The following is a 15282-nucleotide window of genomic DNA, read 5'->3' as shown; positions in this document are numbered from 1 at the left end:
CATCACAACCCAACCCAACACCGTACACCAACACACCATCACACCCCTCCCCAACACCCTAAACCAACACAATCACAGCCCAACACCCTACACCAACACTCGATCACAACCCAACCAAACACCCTACACCAACACACCATCACACCCCTCCACAACACCCTAGACCAAAACTCCATCACAACCCAACCAAACTCCCTACAACAACACTCCATCACAACCCAACCTAACACCCTACACCAACACACCATCACACCCATCCCCAACACACTACAACAAAACTCCATCGCAACCCTACGAAACACCTTACACCAACACTCCATCACAATCCAACCCAACACCCTACACCAGAACACCATCACACCACTCCCCAACACCCTACGCCAACACTCCATCACAGCCCAACCCAACACACTACACCAACACTCCATCACAACCCAACCGAACACCCTACACCAACACTCCATCACAACCCAACCCAACTCCCTACACCAACACACCATCACACCTCTCCCCAACACCCTACACCAACACACCATCACACCACTCACAACACCCTACACGGACACCATCATACCCTGCCCCAAAACACCCTACATCTGCAATCCTTCACTCCCCAACACTCCATTATGCCCTCCCAACATCGCACACCAACACTCCATCACACTCCTCCCCAACACCCCCACAAACACTACATCATCCCCCTCTACAAAACGCTACACCAACAGTGCACCACACCGCTCCCAACACCATACACCAACACACCATCAGACTCCCCCCCAACACCCTACACCAACACTCCATCACAACCCAACCCAACACCATACACCAACACACCATCACACTCCTCCCCCACACCCTACACCAACACTCGATCACAACCCAACCCAACATCCTACACCAACACTCCATCACAATCCAACCCAACACCCTACACCAACACACCATCACACCCCTCCACAACACCCTAGACCAAAACTCCATCACAACCCAACCAAACTCCCTACAACAACAGTCCATCACAACCCAACCTAACACCCTACACCAACACACCATCACACCCATCCCCAACACACTACACCAAAACTCCATCGCAACCCAACAAAACACCCTACACCAACACACCATCACAATCCAACCCAACACCCTACACCAGAACACCATCACACCACTCCCCAATACCCTACGCCAACACTCCATCACAGCCCAACCCAACACACTACACCAACACTCCATCACAACCCAACCGAACACCCTACACCAAAACACCATCACACACTTCCCAAACACCCTACACCAACACTCCATCACAACCCAACCCAACACCCTACACCAACACATCACATCTCTCACCAACACTGACCATGCCCCGCCCAACATCGTACACCAACACATCACATCTCTCACCAACACTGACCATGCCCCGCCCAACATCGTACACCAACAATCCTTCACACCTCTCCCCAACACCCTAAACCAACACTCCATCACAACCCAACCCAACACCGTACAACAACACTCCATCACACCCCTCCCCAACACCCTACACCGACACTCCATCGTAACTCAACCGAACACCCTACACCAACACACTATCACGGCCCTCCGCAACACCTACACCAACAACATCACACCCTTCTCCAACACCCTACACCAACACTCCGTCATAACCCAAACGAACACCCTACACCAACACTCCATCACAACCCAACCCAACACCCTACACCAACACACCATCACACTCCATCCCAACACCCTACACCAACACTCCATCACACCCCTCCCCAACACTCTACACCAACAGTCCATCACAACCCAACCCAAGACTGTACACCAACACACCATCACGCCCCTCCCCAACACCCTACACCAACACACCATCACGCCCCTCCCCAACACCCTCCACCAACACCCCATCACACTGTTCCCCAACACCCTACACCAACACTCCATCACAACCCAACCCAACACCCTACACCAACACACCATCACACCCCTCCCCAACTCCCTACACCAACACTCCATCACACCCCTCCCCAACACCCTACACCAACACGCCATCACACCACTCACAACACCCTACACCGAAAACATCATACCCTGCCCCAAAACACCCTACACCTGCAATCCTTCACTCCCCAATACTCCATTATGCCCTCCCAACATCGCACACCAACACTCCATCACACCCCTCCCCAACACCCCCACAAACACTACATCATCCCCCTCTGCTAAACCCTACACCAACAGTGCACCACACCACTCCCAACACCATACACCAACACACCATCACACTCCTCCCAAATACCCTACCCCAACTGTGCATCACACCCCTCCCCAACACCCTACACCAACACTCCATCACAACCTAACCCAACACCGTACACCAACACACCATCACACCACTCCCCAACACCCTATACCAACACAATCACAGCCCAACACCCTACACCAACACTCGATCACAACCCAACCCAACACCCTCCACCAGCACACCATCAACTCCTCACCAACACCCTACAACAACACTCCATCACAACCCAACCAAACACCCTACACCAACACTCCATCACAATCCAACCCAACACACCATCACACACCTCCCCAACACCCTACACCAAAACTCCATCACAACCCAACCAAACTCCCTACAACAACACTCCATCACAACCCAACCTAACACCCTACACCAACACACCATCGCACCCATCCCCAACACACTACACCAAAACTCCATCGCAACCCAACGAAACACCCTACACCAACACACCATCACAATCCAACCCAACACCCTACACCAAAACACCATCACACCACTCCCCAACACACTACACCAACACTCCATCACAACCCAACCGAACACCCTACACCAAAACACCATCACACCCTTCCCAAACACCCTACACCAACACTCCATCACAACCCAACCCAACACCCTACACCAACACATCACATCTCTCACCAACACTGACAATGCCCCACCCAACATCGTACACCAACACTCCATCACACCTCTCCCCAACACCCTAAACCAACACTCCATCACAACCCAACCCAACACCGTACAACAACACTCCATCACACCCCTCCCAAACACCCTACACCGACACTCCATCGTAACCCAACTGAACACCCTACACCAACACACTATCACGGCCCTCCACAACACCTACACCAACAACATCACACCCTTCTCCAACACCCTACACCAACACTCCATCATAACCCAAACGAACACCCTTCACCAACACACCATCACACTCCTCCCCATCACCCTACACCAATACTCCATCACAACCCAACCCAACACTGTACACAAACACACCATCACGCCCCTCCGCTACACCCTACACCAGCACACCATCACGCCCCTCCCCAACACCCTACACCAACACACCATCACACTCCTCCCCAACACCCTACACCAACACACCATCACACTCCTCCCCAACACCCTACACCAACACTCCATCACAACCCAACCAAAGACCCTACACCCACACAACATCACACCCCTCCCCAACACCCTACACCAACACTCAATCACAACCCAACCCAACACCCTACACCAACACTCCATCACACCCCTCCCCAAGACCCTACGCCAACACTCCATCACAACCCAACCCAACACCCTACACTAACACTCCATCACAACCCAACCCACCCTACACCAACACACCATCACACCGCTCCCCAACACTCCATTATGCCCCTCCCAACATCGTACACCTACACTCCATCACACTCCTCCCCAACACCCTACACCAACACTCCATCACAACCCAACCCAACACAGTACACAAACACACCATCACGCCCCTCCCCAACACCCTACACCAACACACCATCACACTGCTCCCCAACAGCATACAGCAACACTCCATCACAACCCAACCAAACACCCTACACCAACACACCATCACACCCCTCCCCAACACCCTACACCAACACCCCATCACAACCCAACCCAACACCATGCACCAACACACCATCACACCCCTCCCCAACACCCTAAACCAACACCATCACAGCCCAACTCAACACCCTACAACAACACACCATCAAACCTCTCCCCAACACCCTACAACAACACTCCATCACAACCTAACCAAACACCCTACACCAACACTCCATCACAACCCAACCTAACACGCTACACCAACACACCATCACACCCCACCCCAACACCCTATATCAACACATCATCACACTCCTCCCCAGCTCCCTACACCAACACTCCATCACAATCCAACCCAACACCCTACACCAACTCACCATCACATCCCTCCCCAACACCCTACACCAACATTCCATCACAACCCAACCCAACACCCTACACCAACACACCATCACACCCCTCCCCAACACCCTACACCAACACTCCATCGCAACCCAACCCAACACACTATAACAACACTCCATCACACCCCTCCCCAACACCATACACCTACACTCCATCACAACCCATCCCAACACTGTACACCAACACTCCATCACGCCCCTCCCCAACACCCTACACCAACACACCATCACGCCCCTCCTCAAAACCCTCCACCAACACACTATCACACTCCTCCCCAACACCCTACACCAGCACTCCATCACAATCCAACCCAACACTGTACACCAACACACCATCACACCACTCCCCAACACCCTACACCAACACCATCATACCCCGCCCCAAAACACCCTACACCTGCAATCCTTCACTCCCCAACACTCCATTATGCCCCTCCCAACATCGTACACCAACACTCCATACCAACCCAACCCAACACCGTACACCAACACACCATCACACTCCTCCCCAACACCCTACACCAACACACCATCACACTCCTCCCCAACACCCTACACCAACACCCCATCACAACCCAACCAAACACCCTACACCAACACACCAACACAATCCAACCGAACACCCTACACCAACACTCCATCACAACCCAAGCCAACACCCTACACCAACACTCCATCACAACCCAACCCAATAGCCTACACCAACACACCATCACACCCCTCCCCAACACCCTACACCAACACTCCATCACAACCCAACCCAACACCCTACAACACTCCATCACACCCCTCCACAACACCCTCACAAACACTACATCACCCCCCTCTGCAAAACCCTACCCCAACAGTGCATCACACCCCACCCCAACACCCTACACCAACCCTCCATCACAACCCAACCCAACACCCTACACCAACACATCACACCTCTTCCCAACACTCCACTATGCCCCGCCCAACATCGTACACCAACACTCCATCACACCTCTCCCCAACACCCTACACCAACACTCCATCACACCTCTCCCCAACACCCTACACCAACACTCCATCACAACCCAACCCAACACCCTACAACAACACTTCAACACATCCCTCCCCAACACCCAACACCTACACTCCGTCATAACCCAACGCAACACTGTACACAAACACACCAACACGATCCTCCCCAACACCCTACACCAACACACCATCACGCCCCTCCCCAACACCCTACACCAACACACCATCACACTCCTCCCCAACACCATACATCAACATTCCATCACAACCCAACCAAACACCCTTCACCAACACTCCATCACAATCCAACACAACACCCTACACCAACACACCATCACACCCCAACCCAACTCCCTACACCAACGCTCCATCACAACCCAACCCAACACCGTACACCAACACACCATCACACCTCTCCCCAACACTCCATTATGCCCCTCCCAACATCGTACACCTACACTCCATCACACTCCTCCCCAACACCCTACACCAACACTCCATCACAACCCAACCCAACACTGTACACAAACACACCATCACGCCCCTCGCCAACACCCTACACCAACACATCACACCTCTCCCCAACACTCCACTATGCCCCGCCCAACATCATACACCAACACTCCATCACAACCCAACCCAACACCATACACCAACACACCATCACGGCCCTCCACAACACCTACACCAACAACATCACACCCTTCTCCAACACCCTACACCAACACATCACACCTCTTCCCAACACTCCACTATGCCCTGCCCAACATCGTACACCAACACTCCATCTCATCCCAACCCAACACCGTACACCAACACACCATCACGGCCCTCCACAACACCTACACCAACAACATCACACCCTTCTCCAACACCCTACACCAACTCACCATCATGCCCCTCCCCAACACCCTACACCAACACATCACACCTCTCCCCAACATTCCACTATGCCCCGCCCAACATCGTACACCAACACTCCATCACAACCCAACCCAATACCGTACACCAACACACCATCACACCCCTCCCCAACACCCTACACCAACACATCACACCTCTCCCCAACACTCCACTATGTCCTGCCCAACATCGTACACCAACACTCCATCACAACCCAACCCAACACCGTACACCAACACACCATCTCGGCCCTCCACAACACCTACACCAACAACATCACACCCTTCTCCAACACCCTACACCAACACTCCATCACACTCCTCCCCAACACTCTACACCAACACTCCATCACAACCCAACCCAACACCCTACACCAACACACCATCACACCCCTCCCCAACACCCTACACCAACACTCCATTACAACCCAACCCAACACCCTACACCAACACACCATCTTTACCCAACCGAACACCCTACACCAACACACCATCACACTCCATCCCAACACCCTACACCAACACTCCGTCACACCCCTCCCCAACACCCTACACCAACACACCATCACGCCCCTCCCCAACACCCTACACCAACACACCATCATGGCCTTCCCCAACACCCTCCACCAACACACCATCACACTCCTCCCAAACACCCTACACCAACACTCCATCACAACCCAACCCAACACTTTACACCAACACACCATCACACCCCTCCCCAACACCCTACACCAACACACCATCACACCCCTCCCCAACACCCTACACCAACACACCATCACACCACTCAACACCCTACACCAACACCATCATACCACGCCCCAAAACACCCTACACCTGCAATCCTTCTCTCCCCAACACTCCATTATGCCCTCCCAACATCGCACACCAACACTCCATCACACCCCTCCCCAACACCCCCACAAACACTACATCATCCCCCTCTGCTAAACCCTACACCAACAGTGCACCACACCGCTCCCAACACCATACACCAACACACCATCACACTCCTCCCCAACACCCTACACCAATACTCCATCACAACCCAACCCAACACCATACACCAACACACCATCACACTCCTCCCCAACACCGTACACCAACACTCCATCACAACCCAACCCAACACCGTACACCAACACACCATCACACCCCTCCCCAACACCCTACACCAACACCATCACAGCCCATCTCCCTACACCAACACTCGATCACAACCGAACCCAACACCCTACACCAACACACCATCACACTCCTCCCCAACACCCTACCACAACTCTCCATCACAACCCAACCCAACACCGTACACCAACACACCATCACACCCCTCCCCAACACCCTACACCAACACCATCACAATCCAACCCCCTACACCAACACTCCATCGCACCCCTCCCCAACACACTACACCAACACACCATCACACCAGTCCCGGTATTACACCATTGCATTTGACCACTCAGTGTACTGACCCGCCATCTCCAACAATGCGTATTCGAACTCCACAACCCAACTTTCTCAGTGTTGCACCCCAGCCAGTCCATTTAACATCCTTCCACAGACATGGTGTAAAATCAACATGACACACCCTATCTATCCCCATACCACCCCAAATCCAGTCCCACTGCCAACTCTCCCCACAACTTCCCAGCAATATAGCATGACAACCCTACTGAATTCCCCGCAGCCTCAACTGCACTCTAGCTACAGTCACAAACAGCCTTTTCAATCAATCAAAGGCAAATGTTCCCTCCCGAGCAGTTGGAGTCAATCACCTGGTATATTTTTTTCTCTTTATATAACCTCATTGTCCCATCTGACTTTTAGTCCTTACGTAAAACACATCAGCATCGCTCTACAGTTTGTACGCCCTCCACTCCTGCTATTCCATTCATGCAGGGACACTATCAGAGCACTGCATTGTTACCTCGACCCATTGCAGTTTGATCTGCAACCTAGGGGTCCATCAATCTCCTCCTCCAGTCTCCTTCTCCACATCATTAGATTATGAGTTCCTATCAGTCCTCTTGCCCACAAGACCAATTATCCTGTTTATTATCATGGTTTGCGTACAATATTTCTGTGAATAATTTTTCTTTTTTTAAACAACATGTGTAGTTCGAGATTATTTTTATAAAGTACAGATTGACCAATGTTTCTGTGTCTTACAGTTTTTATTATGCCATAAAAGTTCTGTGTGAATAAAAACCGATGGAAGAATAGCAGCACGGAACCTTGCTGGAGATCTCATCTAGGTAGGTTTACTGTGCCGTACTGCGCTGAGGCGTTAAACAGAGGCACAGTCTATCTGAGTAGCTACAGAAATAAGTGGAAAGCAGATGTTTTCCCAGGCCTCCAGTCAATACTCACCCCTCTCCACCAAAACAAACATCTGAGTTCAGATCAGTCAGAAACATGCCCCACTTTTACCCTAGGGGTCATACACTGGCTTGGCAAAGAAAAGAGTGCAAGGGCTCCAAGTCAAAAATTAAAACAGAGGCACTGGAAATACTCAGCAGTCCAGGCAGCATACGTGGAGAGAGGGACAAGAGTCAGCTTCAAGGGTGGCGTATTGGCACAGCTTGACAGCTCCAGTTGCCTACATTCAATCCTGGCCTCCAGTGCTGTCTGGATCTTTTTTTCTGTGACCCCCACCCCCCCCCAGGTTTCCTACCAGTTTCTTCCCGTGTCCCGAGAAAGTACTGCTTGGTGAGGTAGCTGGCTACTGCAAGCTGCCTGCAATATGTATCTGGAAGAGTTGATGGCAATGTAGGAAGAACAGAAGGATTAACCATGGATGGTCGTTCTGGCTCCCGAGGCACGGAGAACATTACTTCATGAACATTTTCTTCTCCGCCCAACGAACCTACCTGCCCGCATTCTTCACGAAGCCCAAGTCAGCCAAAGCCACCGAACAAATCTCACAGCAGAAGCAGTCCGGGTGCCAGTTATTATTCATTGCTTTGATGACACGGCCGATGATGAACTCCCCTGGACAGACAGAAGAAAAGCTAATGAAAACCAAAAGAAATGCTGCAACATTGGTACTCAATGCCAGCCTCCTCTACCGGCAGTGCTGTCTTCTCTTTGTTTAACAGTCCGAAACAAGTTGAAATCCGCTTGCCATTTCTCAGCCCATCTCCCTAACTGATTGGGATCACTCTGCAATTCAATGTAATCTTCTTCATTATCAATTTAGTATCATCAATAAATCTGTAATTGTGCCACGTGCTTTCATATTGAAGTAATTTACATATATAATGAATAACAGACAACCCAATACTCCACAGACCACAGGCTTCTGGGGTTGGTGGTTATCTGGAGAAGTTCTCTCGTTGGAGAATCAATCTTCAGCCAGCACCATCCCTGTAATGTTTTGTAACTGCAAGATGTAAAACTAATTGAAAGAAAAACAAGGGAGTCTGAGTGATGCATGTAAATTTCGATTTACTTTAGTGAGGCAGGCACTTATAACGTGGTAGTGTAATGACCTATGCCATTGATGTTGTGGGGGTAGAACTGGACTCTCTGATGGTGGTGTCTGAAAAGAGGATGCTGTCCAAGTTGCATGCCAGCTTGGACAATGACTCCCATCCACTCCATAATGTACTGGTTAGGCACAGGAGTACGTTCAGCCAGAGACTCATTCCAGCGTCATAGGAAGTCATTCCTGCTTGTGGCCATCAAACTGTACAACTCCTCCCTCGGAGTGTCAGACACCCTGAGCCAATAGGCTGGTCCTGGACTTACTTCCACTTGGCACGATTAACTTATTATTTAATAATTTATGGTTTTATATTGCTATATTTCTACACTATTCTTGGTTGGTGCAGCTGTAACAAAACCCAATTTCCCTCGGGATCAATAACGTAAGTCTATCATTCACGTACATTTACTATTTCAGTGAGGTCACATCTCATTCTTCTAAATTATAGTGAATACAGGCCTAGAGCCTTCAAACGCTCTTCATATGACAAGTCTTTCAATCCTGGAATCATTCTCATGAACTTCCTTTGAACCCTCTCCAGTTTCAGCACATCTTTTCTTAGATTAGAGGCCCAAAGCTGCTCACAATACTCCAAGTGAGGCCTCACCGGCGCTTTATGGAGTTTCAACATTACATCTTTGTTTTTGTATTCTAGTCCTCTTGAAATTAATGCTAGTATTCAGCCAGAGACTCATTCCATGGAGATGAAATTCAGCCAGAGACTCATTCCACTGAGATGTAACACTGAGCGTCATAGGAAGTCATTCCTACCTGTGGCCATCAAACTTTACAACTCCTCCCTCGGAGTGTCAGACACCCTGAGCCAATAGGCTAGTCCTGCACTTATTTCCACTTGGTATAATTTACTTATTATCATTTAATTATTTATGGTTTTATTTTGCTATATTTCTACTCTATTATTGGTTGGTGCAACTGTAACAAAACCCAATTTCCCTCAGGATCAATAAAGTCTGTCTGTCTGTCTGTCTGTAATATTGCATTTGCTTTCCTCACCACAGACTCAGCCTGCAAATTAACCTTTATGGAATCCTGCATAAGGACTCCCAAGTCTCTGCACCTCTATTTTTCTGTATTTTCTCTGTATTCAGAAAATAGTCAACCCTTTTATTTCTTCTACCAAAGTGCTTAACCATACACATCAACACTGTAATCCATCGGTCATTTCTTTGCCCATTCTCCTAATTTGTCTAGTAGCTTCTCTACTTCCTCAAAACTATCTGCCCTTCCACCTATCTTCATATTATGTGAAACAAAGCCATCGATTCCATCATCCAAATCATTGACATTTAACATAAAGAGAATTAGTTGAAACACAGACCTATGTGGAACACCACTAGTGACTGGCAACCAACCAGAAAAGGCTCCCTTTTCTCCCATTCTTTGCTTCCTGCCAATCAGCCACTGCTTTATCCATGCTAGAGTCTTTCCTATAAAACCACGGGCTCATAAATTGCTAAGCAGCTTCATGTATGGCACCTGGTCAAAGGCCTTCTGAGAATTGTTCAGCCAGGCATGCTTCAGATGTTGCAATTTTGCTCATGTTCTCTTTCATTCCTGGCTGTGACTCAATTGTGTCTCAGTCTGCTGTTTCCATTGAAACAGGAATTTCAACTGCTCTTTCAAATGTGAGTTGTGCTTCAGTTAAGAGCCATTTATGAATGCTTTCTTGTAAAATTTCACAAACTAAATGATATCTCAGTGCATCATTAAGTTCATCACTGAACTGAAAATACTCAGGCGATCCCTTCAATTCAGTCACATGTGCTGAAATGGACTCCCTTTCGATTCTGTTTATGAAACCTAAAGTAATCTGCAATCAACAATGTTCTAAATGTTTCTGCATTACTTTCATGATATAAATAGAGCTCATTTAAGCTGGTTTGGTTGGAGCAGTCAAAGCTTTAAGCAAACTGTATGCCTTCAAGCCCAATACACTCTGCAAAATTGGTACTCATTTCTCTTTGCCTTTTGCATTTGCTTTAAAACACTGCTCAGTTTGCTTAGTAACAGAATCCAGTTATCTCTTGTGCAGTTGAACACATCTATCTTTCTGATGTATTTGTGAAATTTATGATTATTATCACCCAATATTCACTGTTTATGAACCTCAAATTTAACCGTTTTCTGCCACTTTTTAACTCAATCATCTCACTCCACTTTAGCAGGTAGGTAGTTATCATGGGTTTGTTTAAAACTTCCTCATCACCACTATGTTTTGTAACTCCAAAGCATAAAGCTAACAGAAAGAAAAACAAGGGATTCGTGTAAACTTTGTTGTTGCTTTAAACCAATTGCACTCTTATGCTGCAGTGGATGCCATTCACAGACTTTTACACATAACCCAGAATGAGTTACTTAAACAAAAAAGAATGCTTAATTAAACAATATATTTACAATATTACTGAAATATTAAAAACACAACTCTTCTTCCTATCATTGAGCCAGTTAGGAATCCACTTCACCAGTTTCCCTGAATCCCTTGCGAGCTAATCTTCCAGATCAGCCTACCCTGTTGGTCCTTGTCAAAGGCCTTACTAGTCCATAGAAACAACATCAATTGCCCTTCCTTCATCTATCCCCTTAGCTATCTCTTCAAAGGATTTGTCAGACTTCTCCTCCCACACACTAAACCATGTTGACTATTCCTAATCAGGAGTGACGGCAGGTTTTGCCCCTCCGAATCCCTCCAGTACCTTGCCTACAGCTGGAGTCAGGCTCACAGGGCTGTAGAACTCTGACCTGCCCTTGCTGCACTTCTTGAACAATAGGACATCATTCCATTCTTCTGGAACTTCCCCAGCAGCTAATGACAGAAATATCTTTACAAGTGTCTCCACGATTTCTCCCCCGGCCTCCCGTATGGTCTGTGGTTACACTTTGCATACTTCAATGCAGATCAGGGCTGGATCATACCAGCCTATCTGGCAGCCATAGTCTGCTAAGTAACCACCAAGGAGAAATACAGCACATATTACAAAAAACTCCGTCGTCTCCACACAAAGATAGCCTAATGGTCTTTAGTCTCTCCCTGGTCACCCTTTTACTGTTAATATAACTGTAAGAACATTTTGGATCAACACTGGCACACCTCAGGGGTGTGTGCTTAGCCCACTGCTCTACTCTCTATATACACATGACTGTGTGACTAGGCATTGCTCAAATACCAGCTATAAATTTGCTGATGATACAACCATTGTTGGTAGAATCTCAGGTGGTGATGAGAGGGCGTACAGGAGTGAGATATGCCAACTAGTGGAGTGGTGCCACAGCAACAACCTGGCACTCAACGTCAATAAGACAAATGAGCTAATTATGAACCTCAGGAAGGATAAGATGAAGGAACACATACCAATCCTCATAGAGAGATCAGAAGTGCAGAGTGTGAGCAGCTTCAAGTTCCTGGGTGTCAAGATCTCTGAGGATCTAACCTGGTCCTAACATATCAATGTAGTTATAAAAAAGGCAAGAATGCAGCTATACTTTATTAGGAGTTTGAAGAGATTTGGCATGTCAACAAATACACTCAAAAACTTCCAGCTGTACCATGGGGAGCATGCTGACAGGCTGCGTCACTGTCTGGTATGGAGGGGCTACTGCACAGGACCAAAAGAAGCTGCAGAGGGTTGTAAATTTAGTCAACTCCATCTTGGGTACCAGCCTACAAAGTACCCAGGACATCTTTAGGGAGCGGTGTCTCAGAAAGGGAGTATCCATTATTAAGGACCTCCGGCACCCAGGGCATGTCCTTTTCTCACTGTTACCATCAGGACACTCAGCGATTCTAGAACAGCTTCTTCCCCTCTGCCATCCGATTCCTAAATGAACGTTGAATCTTTGGACACTTCCTCATTTTTTTGATGATGTACAGTATTTCTATTTTTGCATGTTTTTTAATCTATTCAATATAAGTAATCGAGCTAACTATTTATTTATTTATTTATTTATTCCTTTGATTTTATTTATTTATTTTTCTCTGCTAGATTATGTATTACATTAAACTGCTGCTGCTAAGTTAACAAATTTCACATCACATGCCAGTGATAATAAACCTGATTCTGATTCTGAGTCTGACAATAGACAATAGGTGCAGGAGTAGGCTATTCAGCCCTTCGAGCCAGCACCACCATTCACTGTGATCATGGCTGATCATCCACAATCAGTACCCCATTCCTGCCTTCTCCCCATATCCCTTGACTCTGCTATCTTTAAGAGCTCTATCTAACTCTTTCTTGAAAGCATCCAGAGAATTGGCCTCCACTGCCTTCTGAGGCAGAGCATTCCACAGATCCACAACTCTCTGGGTGAAAAAAATTTTCATCAACTCCATTCTAAATGGCCTACCCCTTATTCTTAAACTGTGGCCTCTGGTTCTGGACTCCCCCAACATCGGGAACATGTTTCCTGCCTCTAGCATGTCCAATCCCTTAATAATCTTACATATTTTAATCAGATTCCCACTCATCCTTCTAAATTCCAATGTATACAAGCCCAGTCGCTCCAAACTTTCAACATATGCCAGTCCCGCCATCCTGGGAATTAACCTTGTGAACCTACGCTGCATTCCCTCAATAGCAAGAATATCCTTCCTCAAATTTGGAGACCAAAACTGCACACAATATTCCAGGTGTGGTCTCACCAGGGCCCTGTACAACTGCAGAAGGACCTCTTTGCTCCTATACTCAACTCCCCTTGTTATGAAGGCCAACATGCCATTAGCTTTCTTCACTGCCTGCTTTACCTGCATGCTTATTTTCAGTGACCGATGAACAAGGACACCTAGATCTCGTTGTACTTTCCCTTTTCCTAACTTGACATCATTCTGATAGTAATCTGCCTTCCTGTTCTTGCCTGTTCTGTCCTGCATTCTCATAACATCCTCCTGGCATTTCACACTGCCACCCAGCTTTGTGTCATCAGCAAATTTGCTAATGTTATTTTTAATCCCTTCATCTAAATCATTAATGTATATTGTAAATAGCTGCAGTCCCAGCACCGAGCCTTGCGGTACCCCACTAGTCACTGCCTGCCGTTCTGAAAGGGACCCATTAATCACTACTCTTTGTTTCCTGTCTGCCAATCAATTTTCTATCCATGTTAGTACCCTAACCCCAATACCTGTGCTCTAATTTTGCCCACTAATCTCCTATGTGGGACCTTATCAAAGGCTTTCTGAAAGTCCAGGTACACTACATCAACTGGCTCTCCCTTGTCCATTTTCATAGTTACATCCTCAAAATATTCCAGATTAGTCAAGCATGATTTTCCCTATGTAAATTTATGCTGACTCGGACTGATCCTGTTACTGCTATCCAAATATTTCGCTATTTCATCTTTTATAATAGACTCCAGCATGTGGAGTGAGCCGAGAGCAGAGTGAAAGCTTAAGGGCTTGGGCTCAACAGGCTTAGGCAGAAATGGGTGAGGCAAGGTAGGTTTAATTTTAAATTTTTCCTGTTATTTGAGGAAAGGGGAAGTATGAGTGTGAGGGCAGCTTGTTGTTCTGGGTGTCGGATGTGGGAGGTCCTGGAGTCTCCCAGCCTCCTGGACGTCCACATCTGC

At 47.9% G+C, this 15282-nt stretch overlaps 1 protein-coding gene across 2 annotated transcripts in view; it reads right to left on the bottom strand.

The window, feature by feature from the left end:
* Nucleotides 1-15282, bottom strand: part of LOC132381319 (LIM and senescent cell antigen-like-containing domain protein 1) — a 337779-nt gene that overhangs the window by 270643 nt on the left and 51854 nt on the right. For both annotated transcript variants that reach the window (XM_059950700.1, XM_059950693.1), the window contains exon 4: nucleotides 9086-9206. In XM_059950700.1, the coding sequence (XP_059806683.1) occupies nucleotides 9086-9206 (121 nt within the window). The remainder of the gene's footprint in view (nucleotides 1-9085; nucleotides 9207-15282) is intronic.

Source organism: Hypanus sabinus, chromosome 2, assembly GCF_030144855.1.
Source record: "Hypanus sabinus isolate sHypSab1 chromosome 2, sHypSab1.hap1, whole genome shotgun sequence".
In the NCBI taxonomy this organism is placed as follows: Eukaryota; Metazoa; Chordata; class Chondrichthyes; order Myliobatiformes; family Dasyatidae; genus Hypanus; species Hypanus sabinus.
This window is presented reverse-complemented; position numbering and strand designations above follow the sequence as displayed.